A 20,757-nucleotide genomic window follows, 5' to 3' on the forward strand; every position below is an offset into this window, starting at 1 on the left:
CAGGGCCTGCCAGGAAACCAAGTCTAGGCCAGGGGGAAAGGTGTTCCCATCCACCCCCGGGTTGGGGCACCAGGGGGTACTGTTCCGGACAGCTCTGGCGGCGCAAGTCAGACATTGGACATGGCAGAGAGATGAAGACAGGGGCTGTCAGGAGAGGACCAGGATCCCAGCTCCTCCTTGTTATGGTTCAACAGGGTCACACCTTTCCTGGAAATTCTGTAGGTCCTTTTCAGGCTCATTTCTTTCAGGCCCCACCCCCGAGGTCCAGCCATAAATACTATTAAGGTCTCTTTATTCACATTCATCACATCAAAGATGGGTTCTTTCTGGGAAGGTTTTTTTGTTTTGTTTTGTTTGTTTATCCCCACAGGTTGGATTAGGGCATTCCCTCTGGGTCCCTAGTAGTCTCCAGGTTGGGAGCCCCAGGGCATCTGCTGCCTCCCTGGGTCCCTGGCCTGGCCCTGTGGGCACAGTCTTTAAGTGCTTGGGGGGAAATGAGCTGTTTAGGCATTGCTCTGCGGAGTGGAAAGTGGGCACCTGCCCCATTAGTGCTTGCTGGCTGGTGGCTTCCAGCACTCCCACCCCCACAAATGCTTTATACTCTGCCACTGCAGGTCCCTAACAACCCACAGGGTCCTTAAAAGTCATCGTCATCACAGATGTCAAGATACACATCGAAAGCCTCTCTGTTGCAGTTTCCATCAGGAGTGAAGACATATTTGTGGAAGGTCCCATCTACACAGATGGCTGGAGGAGGGGGGAAACATCAGTAAAAGGTTAGAGGCTGCCAAAACCACACATTCCAATCCTCTCAGGTGTCCCATGGCCTAGGGTCTCCCCTTCCAGGCCTTTGCCCACATACCATTCCTCTTACTGATGATGGAATTGAGCCACCCATTCTAGCTGGCTTAGGCTTCCCATTCCCTAAAATTCTTTCTGGTTCAACTTGCAGGCCTTTGCCCAGGTACTATGCCCAGTCAAGGGACAGTTCTACTCACCAATGACAGAGTTGACGTTCTTGGAAGTGTTGCGACCGAAGGCGCAGATGCAGGCTGACTCGGCAGGCACGGTGAAGCTCGCCAGGCTCCACTGAGAGTCCACGTACTGTCCAATCATGGGTCCCACCTTGCCCACGCGAGCCAGCCTGCAGGAAGCACTGGCTAAGCCCAGGTATATGGGCAGGGGGATGGGGACGTAGCAGAGTGGGGCAGGGGATACTTACGCGGAGCGGCGGTTGAGGCGGGTATCCTTGAGAGCAAAGATATGGACCGTGCCCTTATCACTGGAAGCGCACAGGAAGGAGGAATCATGGCTGAAGTTGATGCTGGAAGACAGACTAACAGTGACGCCCACGTGTCATATGGCGTGGGGTTGCTGGCCTACCACACATACCCAGTTCTCACCAGTAGAGGGTGGCGGGGTCAGTGCCTCGGCGTAGTTCTACCAGTTTCTCCTTGGACTGTGTGTCAAACAGTCGAATAAGAGTGCCTTTCTGGGAGGCCGAGGCCACTACGGTGCCTGGCTGGTTTAGGGACACACAGGCTACATCGCTCTGATGTGCGTTGATGGTAAATGGAGCAGACGAAGTGCCAGGCTTTGTGCTCGCCAGGTCCTACGGTGGGAAGGAGCAGTTGGGGCTCGGGGTAATATGGAGGACAGGGTCCCAGAGTCCACAGGGAGAGCCAGCCCACCCACCTGCCCATCCCTGCCCACTGAACAGCTCACCACAAGTTGCAGACTCCCACACTTGTGTCCTGGGAACACTAGCAGTTGTTTCTCCAGGCTGGGACAGAGGTCACAGAGCCCTAGGGTGTGAAGATGAAGGGGGGTCTGGGCTGGTAAAGGGAAGACGAGGGCCAGGCAGGGTCTCAGAAGGAACAAAGCTGCATAAAGGTTGGACTTTGACCTGTGATACATGTTACCCACAGAACCCTCAGGGGGCTGCCCTCAGCTGTGTTCCCACCAGTGAGGCAGATTACCTCACCTCTGCCCTATGCAGCTGTGGCAGCCCCAGTAGGCCCAGGGAAACCTGACAAATGCACCCATGTGCTTACTAGGCATTTTTGCTCTGCTGTCTGGGGTTTCCAAGGGTGGGACAGGGCTAAGAGTGGGGAGAAAGAACTGGCTAAGGGATGGAAAGATGGATAGACTGAAAATATGAGCATTTCAGGCCATCTGAGCATCTCTGTGCAAAGACTCTGCCTCTTTCCCCACCTCTGTGTGTCCCTTCCATGTTTTCCTATTTCTCCTCCTCCACCCCATCCATTGCCTGCTGCCCTTACACCTGCATATCTGGGTCCTCTCACCCTTTGGGTTGTCCCGGGTGTCAAACTCAAACAGCTTTCGGGGATTGTCGGGGAAGGAGTACACGTAGATGCGGTTCCTCAGCACAATCACGATTCTGTGGGCATCACACAACACACGAGGCCATAAGGGGAGGGCAGGATGCCCGGGTGGGACTAACCCTCTCACCTGCTATGGGGACCTCCTACCTCCCCCACCCAGAGTCCTCCTCCAGCTCACTTGTCGTGGCGCATGCGCACAGCCAGCACTGGCTTGGTGAAGGTGAACTCCAGCACCAGCTTGTCCTTGGAGTCCTTGCCCTCCCGGGCATCGTCCCAGATCAGCACTGCTGGGCAGGTGGGTGCATTGTCCGGGCCAAGGTTTAGGGTGAGGGCAGCCCTGGTGACACAAGACCCACCCCTACTCCCCATGGGACCTCAAGCCACTTGTTTAACCTTTCGCTAACACCCAATGTGAGCCTCACACAGCATAAGCACTTGTGGGTGCAACTCCTGAGAGAACAGGTTCTGCAACTGTTATACCCATTTGTAGGTGAGGAAACTGAGGCTCCAAGGGATTGAGTATCTGGCCAAGGACCTCACAGCCCATCAGCAAGCAAGCAGGGACTCGCACCAGGCCTGTAACTTCCCATCAGTAACTATTTCTGCCTCCAGGGTCCTAGTCCCTACTCCCCAAACATCTCTGAGAAATCCTAGGCTCTGTGACTTGCCTAGGGCGACTCGCCTAGGGCGACTCGCTTGCCATGTCCCAATGGGATCAATGAAAACCCTTAAAACAAGATGGTGCTTGAGGCTCAAGGCAAGTGAGCATTGGAGAGACAGCTCCAAGATGTTAAAACCTATTGGCTGTGTGACCTTAGTAAGTCACTTAACCTCTCTGGGCCTCAGTTTCTTCATCTGTAAAAATTGGGATGATACTTCCTACTACATAGAGTTACTGCGAGGATTAAATGAGTTAATACACGTAAAGTGCTTAGAACAGTACCAGGCTCACAGCAAGTGCTCCATAGGTAAAGACATGGCGTACGGGAGGCATCCAATTAATGTTTGTTAGATGAAGACAAAACATCAAGCTTCTCAAACTACAAGATCCACGACTTCCAAGCTGTAGGCCTCACTGTGTGACTCTAAAGTGCTCTGACATCTTCATCTGCTCGTGCCTTGGGGTGCCTGGAGGAGGCCAGGGTTGAGGGGAATCTGGGCCAAGGGCAGGATGGGATGAGGGTACTTACCTGAGATCTCTGAGAACTTGGGGCTGCTACCACCACCCACCAGGGCCAGCAGGTTGGAGCGGTGCAGCATTTCCACCAGGCCCATGCTGCCCACCTGCTCATGGTCTGGACATGGACCAGGGTGTCAGTTGGAGTGGGAGCCAATGCTCAGCCCATCCCTTCTGCCCATTGCCCCTTCCCCACTGATGGCTCACCCAGATGCCCCTTCTCCATCAATGGCTCCACATTGTAGATGCGCACACCTGTCTCCATGGCGCAGCAAAAACAGCCTGGGGGATGGGAGGAATCCAGGGTGCCTCAAAGGATGCCCAGGTGGGAAGCTAGAGCAGCTTACCACCCACCTCTGGCCATTCTCTCCCTCCCTCCCACAAGGGTACAGGTACAAGTCTCTCTCACTTTGGTCTTGATTGAAACGCAGGCTGGTCACTCCTCGAAGTGGCTGCTGAGTCATGATCCAGGATTGCTTCCCTGGACACAAATGGGGGTAGGGTTGGAAAGAGTCCTGGGGTCTGCCCTTTGAGTCCTAGAACTGTCCCTAACTGATTTCTTCCTCTCTATCCCACTCTGCTACCTACTAACCCCAGCAGGACTGCAAAGGGGGAAGAGCCCCGGGGTCTCCACTCTAAGCTCCCAAGACCCCAAACAGCATGGCCAGCAACCTCGCCATCTTCTCACATTTGGCTGATCCCAGTTCCAGGCCTACCCTGAACTGGACCTTCACCTCCTCCTTAATCCCCAGCCTTCACTGACTGCTTGTCAGGAAGTAATAATGTAGGAGGTGCCCTAGAAGATATTCTTTCCACCCCCAGACAATTCTGGCTCCGATGCCCAGCATGGCCTCAAACCCCACCCCCCTTCTCATCTTCACACCTGGACCTAGCACCCAACTCTGCCTATCAACAAATGGGGAGAGGGGGCTAGGACATCCACCTCTTCCTGCAACTCCCTGACCTGGCCCTGAGACTAGCTATGGTTGGTCCCCACCCACAAGAACTCCCCTCCTCATGCCCTTCTGACACCCCCCCACACCTATTCTACCACCCCAGTGTGCTGTCATACTTTCTCTCCACACAGGTTTTCCCAAACCCTTTCATGATCCCATGCCTACCTTGAGATGAACTCTTCTCATGCCATGCTAACTTCTGCCCAAACAGGGCCGGCCTGGATGTTTCCCCAGATTCCCTTATGCCCTAAAGACGTTATCTCAGAATCCCCTATCACTGCAAATGCCCGATTCCTGGGACATCCCCTTCCGTGTGCTCTGCTGTGACTGACTCCAACATGGGCTGGCTTGGACCTACCCCCAGGAATCCTGTCTCCGTAAAATTTGTGGATGAAAAAGGGATTCTATAGATGACAGGGTGATGTGATCATAAATTCCTAACTGGGCAGGTCATGGTGGGGGTAGTCACACCTCAGGCATAACTTCTTTAGTAAAAGGCTTATCTTTGCCTTAAGCAAGCCCTGTCCTTTGTTTCTGTGCATCTAGGTTAACACACCTTTGAAATGACTCCTCTTAGAAACCTCCTTCTAAAGCACAACCCACATAATCTTAACTATCCTGTAATCCAGTCTCTGCCTTGTTTTCTCCAACCTTCATGTAATCTTCCTTAAATTCTCTCCTTAATCTCAAATGCATAAAAGAAACTGCAAACTGTTATTCTCCGAAGCATTGGTGCGCTTGCTTCCTGGCAACTGTTGTCAGTTTGGGCTCAAATAAACTCATATTAAAACTCTCAACAGGTCTGGATGTTTCTTACACCGACAGATTCCTCCTCCAAACCTCCTATTCTCTCACCAAGATCGTGCCCAAGGACATCCTTACCCCCTTAAAACCTTTGCCCAGACACACACCTCTCAAAACCCCTACCTGGGATAACTCAACCCCCAGACTCCTGCCCTGGATGCCCTTAAGATTCTTGTCCTAGAGCCCCTATACTCCCTTCAAACTGTGATCTCCCCAAGACGTTTGCCCAGACATACCCCTCCCCATCCTCCAAGAGCCCAAACCTCCTACCTTCCCCCCGTACCACCTCCACCGGACTGCCTCATTCCCCAGACTCATTCTTCAGACAGTTCCACCTTCCAAGATCCATTTTTTTTTGGATTCCCATTCCAAAGACCAGTGCCCCCCCAAGAACCCAGTCCCGGGATGCGTCACACAAAGCCCCCCTACAGCATTTGTTCAGGTCTGAGACAGCACCCATACTCCTTCCAACATCAGCACCCACTCAAGATTCTTGTCCTAGATCCCCCATCCACCAAGTTCCCTGCTCAAAGGCTCCGCAGCCTATCCCCGAACCCCGACGAATCCTGGGGTCATGCCCCAGCTCCCCGCCACTTGCACTAACCTGACCTGTGCGTGTCCCCGATCCCAGGCCCAGCTCTCGGTGCCGCCCGCGGCCCGGATTTCTGACCTCCCGGGCCTTGACACCCGGCTCTGATGTTTACATCAGGTCTCACTTCCGGGGGAGGGAGTTTGTTACGGGAGATGATTCATCCTAGCCGGAAGACGAGGCTGTAACCCTCCTCGTTCAGGTTTTGGGACTTTGGGGCAAAGCGAGTGAAAGCGGCATCCTCTTAGGAGGGCGCCGGGAGCGAAGGAGGCTTCGCAAGGCCTTGAGTGTCTGAGGGAACCGAGGACGGGTGGGCGAGAGAGCCTTCCCCTCGCTGAGCGGGAAAGGGACGAGGATTCCCCACCTCGGCCCTGCTCGGAATGCTAGAGGCGTTAACCTTCTGGGCTAGCGAGACTCTGACCTCCGAGGTGTGCTAGAGTGGCGGCGCCCGGTTAGTCCTAGAGAGGCGTCTGGGAACCCGTCAGGCAGGGGCGGACCTGGGGAACTTCAAAGCTGATACTATGTACCCTTCGCCTGGGGAAGTCAGGGATGGGATTCTTTCACCCAGCTCTTCGTTTTATTTACAAAATGAAAATGGTGTTTTGATGGCAAGAGGTATAAATGTTTACTCTGGGGGGTGGTGGCGGGGAAAAACCCCAATTATGTATATAATGGAAATTTTTTTAATTAAACTTTTAAATTTTGAAATAATTGTGAATTCACATGTAGTTTTGAGAAATAATACAGGGAAATCCCATGTACTTTAACGGTTTTCCCCAAAGGTAACATGTTGTAAAGCTATAGTAAAATATTACACTCAGGATATTGACGTTGATATAATCCACCCATCTTTTACTTTTTTCCAAGTATTTAAAAATTATTAATATATGTGCACATCTGTTTAGTTCATCCTTTTTAACTGATCCATGGTATGTAGCATTGTTCATCTGTTCCCCTACTGATGGCCATCTATCTAGGTTGTTTCATGTACTGTGTTGTCAACATCCATGGAGTGACTCCATTGCTATGTTCCTAAGCAAAGCCAGTCTTCTGGCTTTCTTCAGGCTCTACTTCCTCATGTCCCAGATCAAATTTAAATTTATTTTGGCTTCTCTTACTCCCGTGTCTCTGAGACTGCTCTTTAACCAGATCACAGATGAATAATAATCTTGCAGTTATTTCTCTACCCTCTCCTGTGGCCGACCAGCACATTGCACAATTTCTTGCTTTCAACTCTTGGTTTTCTTCTACATCTCTGCCTAATCCTCTACCTTTATCCAATTTCCAAATATTTGAATATCCTTGGGTATGATCCTGGCCCCCTTTGTCTCCCTAAGTAACTTCATCTTGTCTCATAGCCTTAATTATTGTAAATATTGGAAGATCCACTAATTTAGGCCTCTATCCTAGACCTCTCCTGAACACCAGACTCATATATGCTATGGCCTATTTGACATGTTCATGTGGATGTCTCATAAGGCATCTCAAACTTACCCTCCAAACAGCTCTCTCAAATTTCCCTGGCTTAAACCACTTCATGTCTCTCATCTCAACCAACGGCACCACAACAACCCAGTTTGTCACTCAAGTCAAAGAGCAGATATGTCATGCTTGATTCTTCTCTATTGTCATTGGCAAATTCTGTTGGTCCCACTGTCAAAAGGTGTCATAAATACAACCCTTTAGGCTTTCACTTTCAGTCACGATGGAGTAACGGGCACCAAATTTGCCCTTACATGAAACACCCCCCCCCCAAAAAAAAAAGCAGGCAAAATACATGAAACAAGGGTTTTCAAAACATAGACATCGAGCAATGAAGGACAGTGACCCCTGAGAAATGGGAGACAAGATGAGCCCTACAATTGCCTCAGCGTACCACTTTCGAGAGTTTCCATGCTATGGCAATGGGGGAAATAATTAGCCCAGCCTCAGTACTGCTCCATACCTACTTAAATCATAAAAGGAAGACCCTGAAAGATCAATCTGCTTCCAAGTAACTTACCATGTTTTCCTGAAAATAAGACCTAGCCGGACCATCAGCTCTAATGTGTCTTTTGGAGCAAAAATTAATATAAGACCCAGTCTTATTTTACTATAATATAAGACCAGGTCTTATATAATATAGTATACCCCAATAAAAATTTATAAAAATTATATAATGTAATATATAATAAAATACCGGGTCTTATATTAATTTTTGCTCCAGAAGACGCATTAGAGCTGATTGTCCGGCTAGGTTTTATTTTCGGGGAAACATGGTAACTACCACTGTACAAAAGTCAGGAAGATTTATAGGAATAATAATAATAACCCAGCGCCTAAAAAGGTAACATTTACCATGTCTGTTATCCAAACAGAGATGACCAGACAAAAAGAATCGGGAGGTACATACTACAACATATAAGAACCTTGAAAAGAGTATGCTGAGTGAAAGAAGCCATTCACAAAGGACCACCTGCATAGTGTATGATTCCATTTATATGAGACCTCCAGAACAGGCAAGTCCATAGACACAGAAAGTAGATTACTGGTTGTCTGGGCTGGGCTGGGGGGAAGTGAGTGGGGAGAAAAGGGCAATGGCTGATAAGGGGTGTGGGGTTTCTTTTTGGGGGTGATGAAAATGTTCAAAAACTGTGGTGATGTTTACACAACTCTATAAATATACTAAAAATATATAATTATACACTTTAAATGGTGAATTATGTGGCATGTGAATTATACCTCAACAAAGTTGTTATTCTTTTAAAAAGTAGGGACGAACATACGACCCATAATAATCAATGGAAATCGACCCAGAATGGACACAGATGTCAGAATTAGGAGAGAGTGATGCTAAAAGTTTATTAAAACTGTATTCCGTACGTTTAAAAAGTTAAGCAGAGACATGGAAGATATAAAAATATCCAAATTGAATTTCTAAAGATGAGCAGTAGTGTCTAAGATGAAAAATACACCAGATGAGATTAATGACTAGGCATTGCAGAAGAAAACTGTTAGTGACTTAAAAGTCATAGCAATAGAAACTAAGAAAATGAGACACAAGACAAAATAATCAAAAAAAATTAAAAAGAGCATAAAGGAGCTGTGGGACAATTTCAGGTGGACTGATATGCAGGGAAATACATCCCGAGAGGGGATGGGGGACAGAAAACATATGTGAAAAAGTAAAACTTTCCAAAATTAATGAAAACTATAACCTCACAGATCCAAGAAGTTCAATAAACCCCAGCACAGGAAACATGAAAAACACGGCACAAAGGCACATTGTAATAAAATTGCTCCAAACCAGTGATACAGAGAAAATCTTAAAAGAAGCCTGAGGGAAAAGATATGTTATGTAAAGAAAAAGAGAACGACATCAGACTTCTTGTCAGAAACAATGCAAACGAGAAGATGGAAACATCTTTAAAGTGCTGAAAGAGGAGAGTCCTCTTTTTTTCTTTTTCTTTTATTTTTTAGGCTTCTCTGGGATATGAATGGAGTGTACTTTCTAAATGACAGAATCCAGGAACTCCAAAAATCCTTTCCTCCATGAAAGCAATGAGAACACTGGCAAATAAGGTTCCCAAAATAAACTTTTTGAGAACTCTGAAAACGAGTCAAATGCTTGCAATAGTCCAAGGGGCATTTAATCAAGAAAAATGGCTGAATCTCGGTAAGAACAAGCTTTGTGGAATTTTAATGTGCCTTTTTCCCTATCCCTCTGTCCCCAGCTCCATTTTACCATTGAAAACCAGCAGCCTAGCAAGATGGAGGGAAGAATATGGATTTGGAGCTCCTCCAAAAGCTCCATTCCCAGAGAATTGTCATGGGGGGGGGGGCACAGGTTAACACAGTTAACATTTTTCAATGAAAAATAACTATTTTCCAAAAAAAAAAAAGATAAAAGTAGTAGCATTGTTTTATATTTCTGCAAATCTCTTCACTGTTTGGCTTAATAGAAGACAGGAGGTAGATTATCATATCTTCTCCTGCATTCAATATCTTGTGATACCATATATCGTGAGGCCTCTGGAAAACTCTACTATAGACTTGTGAGAAAATGAGGGTGAAAAAGGCAAATAATGTCCTAGTATCATGGAGATACTTCTGGCCTCCAGACCCCTTGAAAGGGTCATGGGGACCCTCAGGGATCTCAGATCGACTTACAACTACTCGGATCAAACTGAGAACTACTAATTAAAGCTGTTAGAGCTTCTAGTTATAGAGGTACCCCCCCCCCCACCTCCACAGTGAATGTTTACCTCAGCTTTTTTTCCTGGAGCAAAAGATAGGGCTTAATATTTTTTTGAATTTAGATAGGTACTTAAATCTTTAAATCCTGTTTAGTTTGCTTTTCAAACCAGTGGTCTGGTTATTTACTTAATGCTGTATATTAATAGGAAAGTCACCAGATAATGAGGAATGATGCAGTTTCCTGTCATAAAAAGTTGTTGTGAGGATTGAAAAGGATTTAAAAGGACCAAGTTCTGATGACTTAGTAACCTGTTGAAGAAACATGAACTTGGATGAATATTTAAGGCATTCTAGATTCGTGGGAATGAGTTGTAAGTATCCACATCTCAGTCAAAATCTTTCTCAAAGTCTGAATCTTGAAGCTCAACCTGACTCTGCTCAGAGCCAGTTGGGCCAACTTTAATATTAGAGCCTCTCTTTGTAACATTCCACCTGCTTTTGTAGGATCTGACTCCTACAAATTAATCTCCTTTCTCGAATGCATCCTGGAAAATTGATTGTTTGTGGTTTGAGGAATGGTTTAAGTTTCATTGCGGTGTTTTGAAAAGTAGGATGTGGGGCGGCCGGTTAGCTCAGTTGGTTAGAGCGTGGTGCTCTTAACAGCAAAGTTGCTGGTTTGATCCCCACATAGGCCAGTGTGAGCTGCGCCCTCCACAACTAGATTGAAACAACTACTTGACTCAGAGTACATGGGTCCTGGAAAAACACACATTTTAAAAAAAGTAGGATCCTGATTTCCACATGCATTCATTTAACAACTAATCATTGACCATGCATTCGTTCATTTATTCAATATCTATTTAGTGCCTACAAGACCCCAGGAACACTGTACTAACTTGTTGGGAATAGAACAGTAAGCAGAACAATATCCTTATCCTTTTGAATCTTCTTAACTCCTAAGTATTAGAAGAGAAAGGTCACACACACACACACACACACACACACACACACACACAATGGAGATAAAATGGATAAGGAGACAGGAAGGGCTAGATAGGAGGAAGGGCCAGATAAGGGTAGGGGTTGCTATTTTATTTGGGGTGGTCAGAGAAGCTTCTGTGATTAGGTGATATTTGAGGAGAGACCTGAAGGAAGTGAGCGAGTGAGCTATGTAGAAATTTGGGGGGAAGAGCATTTTGGCCAGAATGAGCAGTAAGCATATTAATGCAGCTTAAGCAGGTGAGATCACAGAGGTGTGGGATGGGGGCAGATCATGCAGGGCCTTGTGGACCATTTTAAAGGTTTTGGTTCCTATTCTGAGGGACACAGGGAGCCATGTGAGGGGGTTGGAGCAGATGAGAGAGACATACCAGACTTGCCTTTTCAAAATAGCTCTGGCTGCTATGTGTGGACCAAAGCAGTCACAGGGGAAGGGGAAGCAAGGATAGTTAGGTTATTGCAGTAAATCAGGCATTGGTTTTGGTGGCTTGGAAACTGGGCATTGGAGGAGATAAGATGTTTTCTGGAATTATCTTGAAAGTAGAGCTGAAGGGATATATTGATGAATTGGACATAAGGTGTGAGAAAGATAGGAGTTAAGAATGACTCAAAAGGTTTTAATTAAGCTGCGCGTTAGTTAGAGGAGCATATGTGAGAGGGGAAATTAGGAGTTTTGTTTTTGTGAAGTCTGAAATGCTTATGAAATACCATGTAAAGATGTTGAGTAGGTAATTGGATATGGTTGATGATCAGGAGAGAGGTACAAGCTGGAGATAGAAATATAGGCGCCATCGGAATATCAATATTATTTAAAGCCATGAGACTAGAGGTCACCAGGAAAGTGAACATAGATGAGAAGATCAGAGGCCTAAGCCCTGGGGCATGCTCAAGGTCCAGAGGTCAGGGAAATGAGGAGGAACCTGCAAAAATTGAGTAGGAGCAGCCCCTTGAGACAGGAGCAGAATCAAGAAAGAATTCCTGGAAGTCAAATGAAAAAGCATTTCAAGAAGGGAGTCAAGGGCCGTCCCGGTGGCTCAGGCGGTTAGAGCTCCGTGCTCCTAACTCCGAAGGCTACCGGTTCGATTCCCACATGAGCCAGTGGGCTCAGCCACAAGGTTGCCAGTTCAATTCCTCGACTCCCGCAAGGGATGGTGGGCTCTGCCCCCTGCAACTAAGATTGAACACAGCACCTTGAGCTGAGCTGCCGCTGAGCTCCCAGATGGCTCAGTTGGTTGGAGCGTGTCCTCTCAAACACAAGGTTGCCGGTTCGACTCCCGCAAGGGATGGTGGGCTGTGCCCCCTGCAACTAGAAACGGCAACTGGACCTGGACCTGAGCTGCGCCCTCCACAACTAAGACTGAAAGAACAACAACTTGAAGCTGAAAAGAACCCTCCACAACTAAGATTGAAAGGACAACAACTTGACTTGGAGAAAAGTCCTGGAAGTACACACTATTCCCTAATAAAGTCCTGTTCCCCTTCCCCAATAAAATCTTAAAAAAAAAAAAAAAAAAAAAGAAGGGAGTCAAATGATGCTGCCGAAGTTCCTGAGAGGTAAGGATGAGGAGCACCCGCTATTTGCAGGCACTGATATACAAAGATGAGCCAGAATGCCAGGCACGTAGTATGTATTTCTGTACCCTTCATTGTAAGAAAATACACATAACATAAAATTTACCATCTTAACCTTTTTTGTTATTTTTTATTATTGTGGTAAAATAAAATTTACCATCTTAACTATTTTTAAGTGTACAGTTCTATAGTGTTAAGTATATTCACACTGTTGTGAAACAGATCTCCAGAACTTTTTCATCTTGCAAAACTAAAACACTATACCCATTAAACAACAGCTCTCCATTTCCCCCTTCCCAGCCCCTGGCAACCACCATTCTACTTTAGGTTTTTCTAAATTTAACTCCTCTAGGTACCTTATGTAAGTGGAATCATACAGTATTTGTCTTTTTGTGACTGGCTTGTTTAGCATCACAGCTTCCTGAGGTGGTGATACTGGAGCAAACAAGAACTTGACCAAAAAACATGAAAGGAAAAGCTGGAGAATGAGATATCCAGAGGGGCCTTTGAAAAGCTCTGACATATACCTGGGAATCTGGAAGGCCACATGCAGGGCTGTAAGTATGCCCAGAAAAGAACTGAGGAGGCCCTAAGCTGTCACCTCTGGATGACCTTGAGGCTCTGTGCAAGCAAGAGTGCAGGCCGAGGCAGAGTTGTAAACTACCTGTTGGAATGTTCAAGGCATGCTCCAGCACACACAGAAACAAAAGGCAAAGGTTGAAGACATATTAGTTCAAGGAATTTAAGGATATATTTGTCTAACCATTAGCTGACCTCTAAGCTAATAAAGCAGAAACTTTGTTGGCGGCTCAGAACAAAGAGTACAGACTTTACAGAATTAGTCCAGAAAAGTCACTAAAGAAACAGCAGCAACAAAAATAATAAATAGCAACCACAAAAAAACCTGGAGAGGAGAGAATCTGAATTCCAGAGCTGCCCCATTATATAAATGTCCAAAATTACAAATTGCAAAGGATGGGACCAGCCCGGTGGCTCAGGCAGTTGGAGCTCCCTGCTCCTAACACCGAAGACTGCTGGTTGGATTCCCACGTGGGCCAGTGGGCTCTCAACCACAAGGTTGCCAGTTCAACTCCCGCAAGGGATGGTGGGCTGTGCCCCCTGCAACTAACAATAGCAACAACCTGGAGCTGAGCTGCGCCCTCCACAGCTAAGATTGAAAGGACAACGACTTGGAAAAAGTTCTGGAAGTACACACTGTTCCCCAATAAATCCTGTTCCCCTTCCCCAATAAAATCTTAAAAAACAAAACAAAACAATAGTAGCAACCCACTTGACATGATTGATATTTATAAAACATTCCATCCAACCAACCACAACAGAATAACACTCTTCTCAAATGCACACAGACCACTTATCTGTGAGGCAAAGCCAAAAGATTTAGCCAGTCAAGGAACAAGTTTTTGCTAAATTCAGACAGATTATTACTTACATAAATAGCAAAAACGAGAGCAGCAAAGCTTCCAGTTCTCCATATCCTCTGTCCCACAGGATTACACCAAAACAAAAGGGGCCAGATGCCTGCAACACAAATGATGGAACACACTGTTGCTGAAGAGGTGATTTCATGCTGTAAATAAGTACTTTTATAGCCTGCATCTGAACCCTACGGGTGAGACAGAAAGCCTCATATCTCATCAGAACTTGGGAGATGAGAAAGTCTCATGACAGATTCTCAGGAAGCTAGGAAAATGGGAGGGAATGGCCTTGTAGCCACTCCTCACAAGCTTCCCATGCTCTCATGTTCTGGGATAATCACAAGGCTTCTGCCAAGACAGAGATAGATCAGGTATGGTTAAGCATTGTCTACACGAGCTATATGCAAGGTCTTCAAGGCACCAGCATGAAGCAGTCCCCCTGTATTACCAAGATAGATCATATTCTGAGCCATAAAATTAGTCTCAATAAATGCAAAAGGATTCAGGTTATACAAAGTATTCTCTCTGACCACAATGGAATTGAATTAGAAATCAGTAACAAGAAGATCGCTGGAAAATCTCCAAATATTTGGAAACTAAATAACATACTTCAAAATTAGCCATGGATCCAAGAATAAATTAAAATGGAAATTAGAAAACATTTTGATTCTTTGGGGGGTGATGGAAATGTTCTGGAATTAGATAGTTATGATTGTTGCACAGCTCTTTGGATAATACTAAAAATCACTAAATTACATACGCTATAGGGGTGACTTTTATGGTATGTAACTTTTATCTCAATAAAAGTGTTATAAAAAAAAGAAAAAGAAAACGTTTTAAACTGAATGAAATTGAAAATTCAACATATTAGTATTTATGAAATGCCATTAAAGCAGTACTTGGGAATGAATTTATAGCATTAAATGCCAATATTAGAAAAGAAGAGAGGACTAAATAAGAAAGGTCTAAAATTAATTACCTCAGCTTCCACCATAAGAAACTAGAAAATAAGAGCAAAATAGACCTAAGGTAAGCCATAGAAAAGAAATAATAAAGATCAAAGTGAAAATCAATGGAAATAGAAAGCAGAAAAACAGTGGAGAAAATTATAACTAAACCAAAAGTTGGCTAATTGAGATCAATAAAATTGATAAACTTATAAAGTTTATAAGACATAAAAAAAGAGAGAGAGAGGATACAATTTACCAGTATCAGGAATGAGAGAGGTGACATCACTACAGATTCTGCAGATACTATAAAGGATAAAGAGATATTATGAACAACTTTATGCTAATAAATTCCACAACTTAGTTGAAATGTACAAATTCCTCAAAAGACACAAATTACCAAAGCTCACACAAGAAGAAATAGATAGTTGCCAGTGGCTGGGAAAAGGAAAAAATGGGAGTAATTGTTTAATGGGAACAGAATTTCAATTTTGCAAGATGAAAAGAGTTTTGGAGATGGATGGTGAAGATGGTTGAACAACAAGGCAAATGCACTTACTGCAACTGAACTGTACAGTTAAAAATGGTTAAAATGGTAAACTTGGTTGTGTATTTTACCACAATTAAAAAAACAGAAATAGGTAACCTGAATATCCCTATATCTATTAAATAAATTGACTTTATAGTTAAAACCCTTCCTAGAAAAAAAACTCCCAGCCTAGATGATGTCACTGGTGAATTCTATCAAGCATTTAAGGAAGAAATAATATTAACGCCACACAAACTCTTCCAAAAATTTGATACTTCCCAGCCATTCGACGGGACCAGCATTATTCTGATACTAAAAACTAGATGAAGACATTACAGGAAAAGAAAACTAAATATCAACGTCCCTTATGAACACCGATGCAAAAATTCTAAACATAATTTTAGCAAATTGATTCCAAAAATATATTTAAAAGATAATACAGCATGATTAAATAGAGTTTATCCCAGGAATGCAGACTTGCTTTAACATTCAAAAAAAATCAATCAATGTAACTTCCCATACTAACAAACAACAAAAGAAAAAAAACAAAGATCATCTCAATAGATGTAGAAAAAGAAGTCGATAAAATGAAACATGATTTCCTGATAAAACTCTCAGGAAAGTAGGAACAAAAAATAACTTCCTCAACCTGATGAAGAGCATCGATGCAACAGGTACATGAAAAATGGTCAACATCACTAATCATCAGAGAAATGCAAATCAAAACCATAATGAGATATCACCTCATCCCTGTCAGAATGGCCATTATCAATAAAATGAAAGACAAGTGCTGGTGAGGATGTGGAGAAATTGGGACCCTTGCACACTGTTGGTAGGAATGCAAAATGGTGCAGCCACTGCGGCAAACAGTATAGAGGTTCCTCAAAAAATTAAAAATAGAACTACCATATGATCCAGTAATCCCACTTCCGGGTATTTACACAAAGGAAATGAAATCAGGATCTCAAAGAGATATTAGTGCTCTCACGTCCATTGCCGCACTATTCACAATAGCTAAGATGTGGAAACAACCTAAATGTTCATCAACAGAAGAATAGATAAAGAAAATGTGGTGTACACGTACAATGGAGTACTACTCAGCCTTAAAAATAGGAAATACTGTAATATGCGACAACATGGACGGACCTTGAGGACATTTTACTAAGTGAAATAAGCCAGACACAGACGCATGATTCCACTTATATGAGGTGTCCAAAGTGGTCAAAACCATAGAACCAAAGGCTGGTATGGTGGTTGCCAGGAGCTGGGGGACAGGGAAATGGGGAGTTACTCATCAGCAGGCATAAAGTTTCAGTTAAGAAAAATGAATAAACTGTAGCGATCTGCTGTATATTCTACCTATAGTCAATCACGCATTACACACTTAAAATTTAAGAGGGTAGATCTCATGTTGTGTTCTTATCACAATCAAATCAAATAAAATAAAAATCATAAAAGCTCCTTGAAAGAAAAAGGATATGTGGATTGGTTAAACTATTTCAAAGCCCTCTTCATCTTGCATTAACAAGCATGACAGTCTAGTCTGTGACTGTGGCCTTTGTCCTTAGAGGCATTGCCCAAGGCTTGACCCTGAAACAGAACTACCTCTGCCATTTTTTTTGGAACAACAGTTCTGTCGTAAGTCCCAGGAGAGTTGGTCCCCACCCCAGAATGTCAAATTCATTAGGTCGAGGAGGGGCCTGCCAATTGCATTCCTACCATTTCCAGGTGATGCTTATGCTGCTGGTCTGGGGTCCACATTTTGAATCTCACCAGTTGCCTGATACTACAAAGTAGCAGAGCTCTGCTCCTAGAGTATTGTCTCATCCTCTACAAGGGAACTCTTGATTCAAGGTATGACCAGAGTCCCTAGCAGGACAGGAAGTTAGCACTTTGCGAAGTTTACAAACAGGTTTATGATTAGGAGGTGTTGATCCTGCTTGGTAACAAATGTTTAATAAATGATAGGTACATTGGAGAGGGAAAAACCTATAGTTAACATACTTAATGATGAAAGACTGAATACTTTCCCCCTAAAACCTGGAACAAGATAAATATCTGTTCTCACCACTGCTATTTTACATTGTATTGACAGATTCTAGCCAGCGCATCAAAGCAAGAAAAGGAAATAAAAGGCATCCAGATTGGGAAGGAAGAAGTAAAACTGTCTTTATTTGTAGACAACATGATCATCTAGTAGAAAACCCAATGGAATCTGTAAAACAGCTAATAAAATTAATACATTTAGCAAGGTTGCACGATACAAGACCAATGTACAAAAATCAATTGTATTTCTATACACTAGCAATGAATAATTAGGAATTAAAATTTAAAAATAATTTGTACAATATCAAGAAATATGAAGTACTTAGTATCAATAAATCTGACAAAAGATGTACAAGACCTATACACCAAAGATGACAAAAATTGCTGAAATTAAAGAAGGCATATATATATATATATATATATATATATATATATATATATATATATATGTACCTTGTTCATGAGTCAGAAGGCTAGATGTTATTTACATGTCGATTCTTCCCAAATTGATCTATACATTTGAATCAATCCCAATAGGCCCTTTTGTTGCAGAAAATGACAAACAGATTCTAAAATTCATATGGAAATGTAAAAGACCTAGATTAGCCAAAACAACTCTGCAAAAGACTGATAAAGTTGCAGGGCTTGCTAACACTACCTGATTTCAAGAATTATTATAAAGCTACAGTGATCAAAGCATACAGATAGATAAATACATCACTAGACCAGGATAGAGTCCAGAAATAAATCCATACATACATGAACAACTGATTTTTTTTTTCTTTTCATTGTGGTGAATAAGTGGCTTTTGACAAAGGCACAAAGCAATGCAGTGGAGAAAGGATATAGTCTTTTCAACAAATGGTGCTGGAATAGTTGAATATCCACATGCAAAAGAAATAGCCTGGATCCATACCTCCCACCATGCACAAAAAATAATTCAAAATGAATCAAAGATTTAAATGTGTAATCTAAAACTATAAGAATTCTACAAAACCTTTGTGACCTTGGATTAGGCAAAGATTTCTTAGAGACGACATCAAAAGGACAATCCAAAAAGAACAAATTGATAAATTGGACTTCATCAAAACTGAACATTTCTGTTTTTCAAAAAACATTGCTAAGAGAATAAAAAGAGAAGCCACAGACTGGGAGAAAATACTTGCAAAGTGTCTATCTGATATAACATCTGTATCTAGAATATATAAAGAACTCACAAAACTCAATGAGAAAATACCCCATTTAAAGAAAATAGGCAAAGGATTTGAACAGACTCTTCCCCAAAGATAAACAGGTGGCAAATAAACACCTGAAAAGATGCTCAATATCACTTGTTATTAGAGATATGAAAATTAAAACCACAATGCGATACTGGAAACATATATTGGAATGGAAAACTCAGAATCCTGACCATAGCAAAAACTGGCAAGGACGTGGAGGAACTAGAACGTCCACCATGCTGGTAGGAATGTAAAATGGTACAGCCACCTTTGGAGGTAGTTCAGCAGGGTTTTTGTTTTTTGTCATAAAGTCAATTTTTCTTCATACAACAATTACTCATAAAAAGCTTACTATATACTACATATTATGCTGGATAATTAGGATATTGACAGTTTCTTAAAACATTAAACATATTTACATACTTATTATATGATCTAGTTATTCCATTCCTCGGCATTTACCCACAAGAAATACAAATCCATACAAAGATTTGCACACTAATCTCCATCAGCAGATAAGTGGATAAACAAAAGGTGGTCTATCCATACAATGGAATATTAAGCCACAAAAAGGAATGAAGTACAGATGTATACTACTATAACATGCATGAACCTTGAAAACATTATGCTGAGTGAAGGAAGCCAGACACAAAAAGCCACATATTGTATAGTTCATGTATATAAAATATCCAGAATAGGCAAATCCATAGACAGAAAATAGGTTAGTAGTTGCCAGGGGCCTTGGGAAGGGGCAAATAGAGAGTGAGTGCTAATTGGTATGAGGTTTCTTTTAGAGGTGATAAAATGTTCTGGAATCAGTGGTGATGTTATACAACCTTGTGAATGTACGAAAACCACTGAATTGTATACTTTAAAGAGGTGGACTCTATGGTATGTTAACATACATGGAACTATATGGATGAATCTCCAATAATTTTGCAGAGTGTGTCAGATAAAAAACAGTACATACTTGATTCATTTGTAGAAAACTCTAGAAAATGCAAACTAAACTAAATCGTGACAGAAAGCAGATCAATGGTTGCTTGGGAATGGAGGTGGGACAGGAAGAAGGGATTGACAAGGGGCAGAGGAAACTTTTTGGGGTCATGATATGTTTACCATTATGATTGTGGTGGTGGTTTCACCGGTATATACATGCCATTTTAGAAATAATACAACCCCTGTCTTCTGCCTTCATAGGCCATCACTGTCCCTTTCCGTGGGCATGTCACTTGTGATGTTTCTGATAGAGGGCATAAAAAGTCATCTCTTGGGGCCCCAAATGTGAAAAGTTGTAACGAGATGGGATGAGGTTATGAGGAAAATCAGAACTCCCAAACAATTAGTGAGCAAAGTTGTGGCATTTAGTCCTTTTGTCAGATGCTGTAAGGAAACCAGAGGACACGCTCGGTGCTTCTCCCCTTTAGCTGCTGGTGTCTGGTGATCTTCAGGCAATGAGAACTTTCCCAGAGAAGTGGTAAAAGACCAGGGGTACACGAAGTCAGGTGCTGAGGGTCCCTCTGAGACCTGGGAAGGCAGATGCTTCCCAAGTTTGGGGCAAGTACCCCGACTGGCACTGATGAAGGGGTAAGCCTTCCGGGAAGTTCCAGCAGCCCCACTGGGCAGCCAGGGGAAAATCAGTTCCAAATAGTGGAAATCAGTCAGACTGGCCAACGCTTTGGAGGGTCGGTGTACTTAGTGTGGCCGTGAGAGCGTGTGTGTGTGTGTGTGTGTGTGTGGCCCTTGAAGCACTACAGTACCTGTCTGACCTAACCACCTACCTCTGTCTCCCCCATTTACTCCCTTGTGGCCACACTGGCTTCCTCACTGCTCCCCAAGCACACCTGCAATAGTGCCACCACACAGCCTTTGCACTGTTTCCCCTGCCTGGACTGCTTGTTCTCCAGATAGCTGCATGACCCTCCCTCACTTCCTTCTCTTTGGCTCAACGTCACCCTTGA

At 43.5% G+C, this 20,757-nt stretch overlaps 1 protein-coding gene and 1 long non-coding RNA gene across 5 annotated transcripts; one reads left to right on the forward strand and one right to left on the reverse strand.

The window, feature by feature from the left end:
- Positions 1-275: 275 nt before the first annotated feature.
- Positions 276-6,248, reverse strand: WDR45 (WD repeat domain 45). Of its 4 annotated transcripts, XM_074323833.2 has the most exons (12): positions 5,887-6,229; positions 4,644-4,725; positions 3,932-4,003; positions 3,730-3,804; positions 3,536-3,640; positions 2,524-2,632; positions 2,307-2,401; positions 1,726-1,805; positions 1,404-1,612; positions 1,223-1,324; positions 999-1,144; positions 276-747 (listed from the first exon to the last, which is right to left on the reverse strand). In XM_074323833.2, the coding sequence occupies exons 3-12, from the start codon at positions 3,984-3,986 to the stop codon at positions 638-640; spliced, it is 1,086 nt and encodes a 361-aa protein (XP_074179934.1). In that variant the 5' UTR covers positions 3,987-4,003; positions 4,644-4,725; positions 5,887-6,229; the 3' UTR covers positions 276-637. The 4 variants fall into 4 exon arrangements, with proteins under 4 accessions (XP_074179934.1, XP_019569897.1, XP_019569896.1 ...); XM_019714338.2 differs by lacking the exon at positions 4,644-4,725 and having other exon boundaries at positions 2,524-2,629; positions 5,887-6,248; XM_019714337.3 differs by lacking the exon at positions 4,644-4,725 and having other exon boundaries at positions 5,887-6,060.
- Positions 6,249-6,346: 98 nt separating this feature from the next.
- On the forward strand, positions 6,347-11,331 carry LOC141569658 (uncharacterized). Its single transcript, XR_012493379.2, has 4 exons — positions 6,347-6,486; positions 8,229-8,369; positions 9,331-9,526; positions 10,254-11,331. It is a non-coding gene; the product is annotated as an uncharacterized LOC141569658 (long non-coding RNA).
- Positions 11,332-20,757: the final 9,426 nt, after the last annotated feature.

The sequence above is a fragment of the Rhinolophus sinicus genome, chromosome 18 (genome assembly GCF_057876585.1).
Source record: "Rhinolophus sinicus isolate RSI-liver-muscle chromosome 18, RSI-T2T, whole genome shotgun sequence".
Classification (NCBI taxonomy): Eukaryota; Metazoa; Chordata; class Mammalia; order Chiroptera; family Rhinolophidae; genus Rhinolophus; species Rhinolophus sinicus.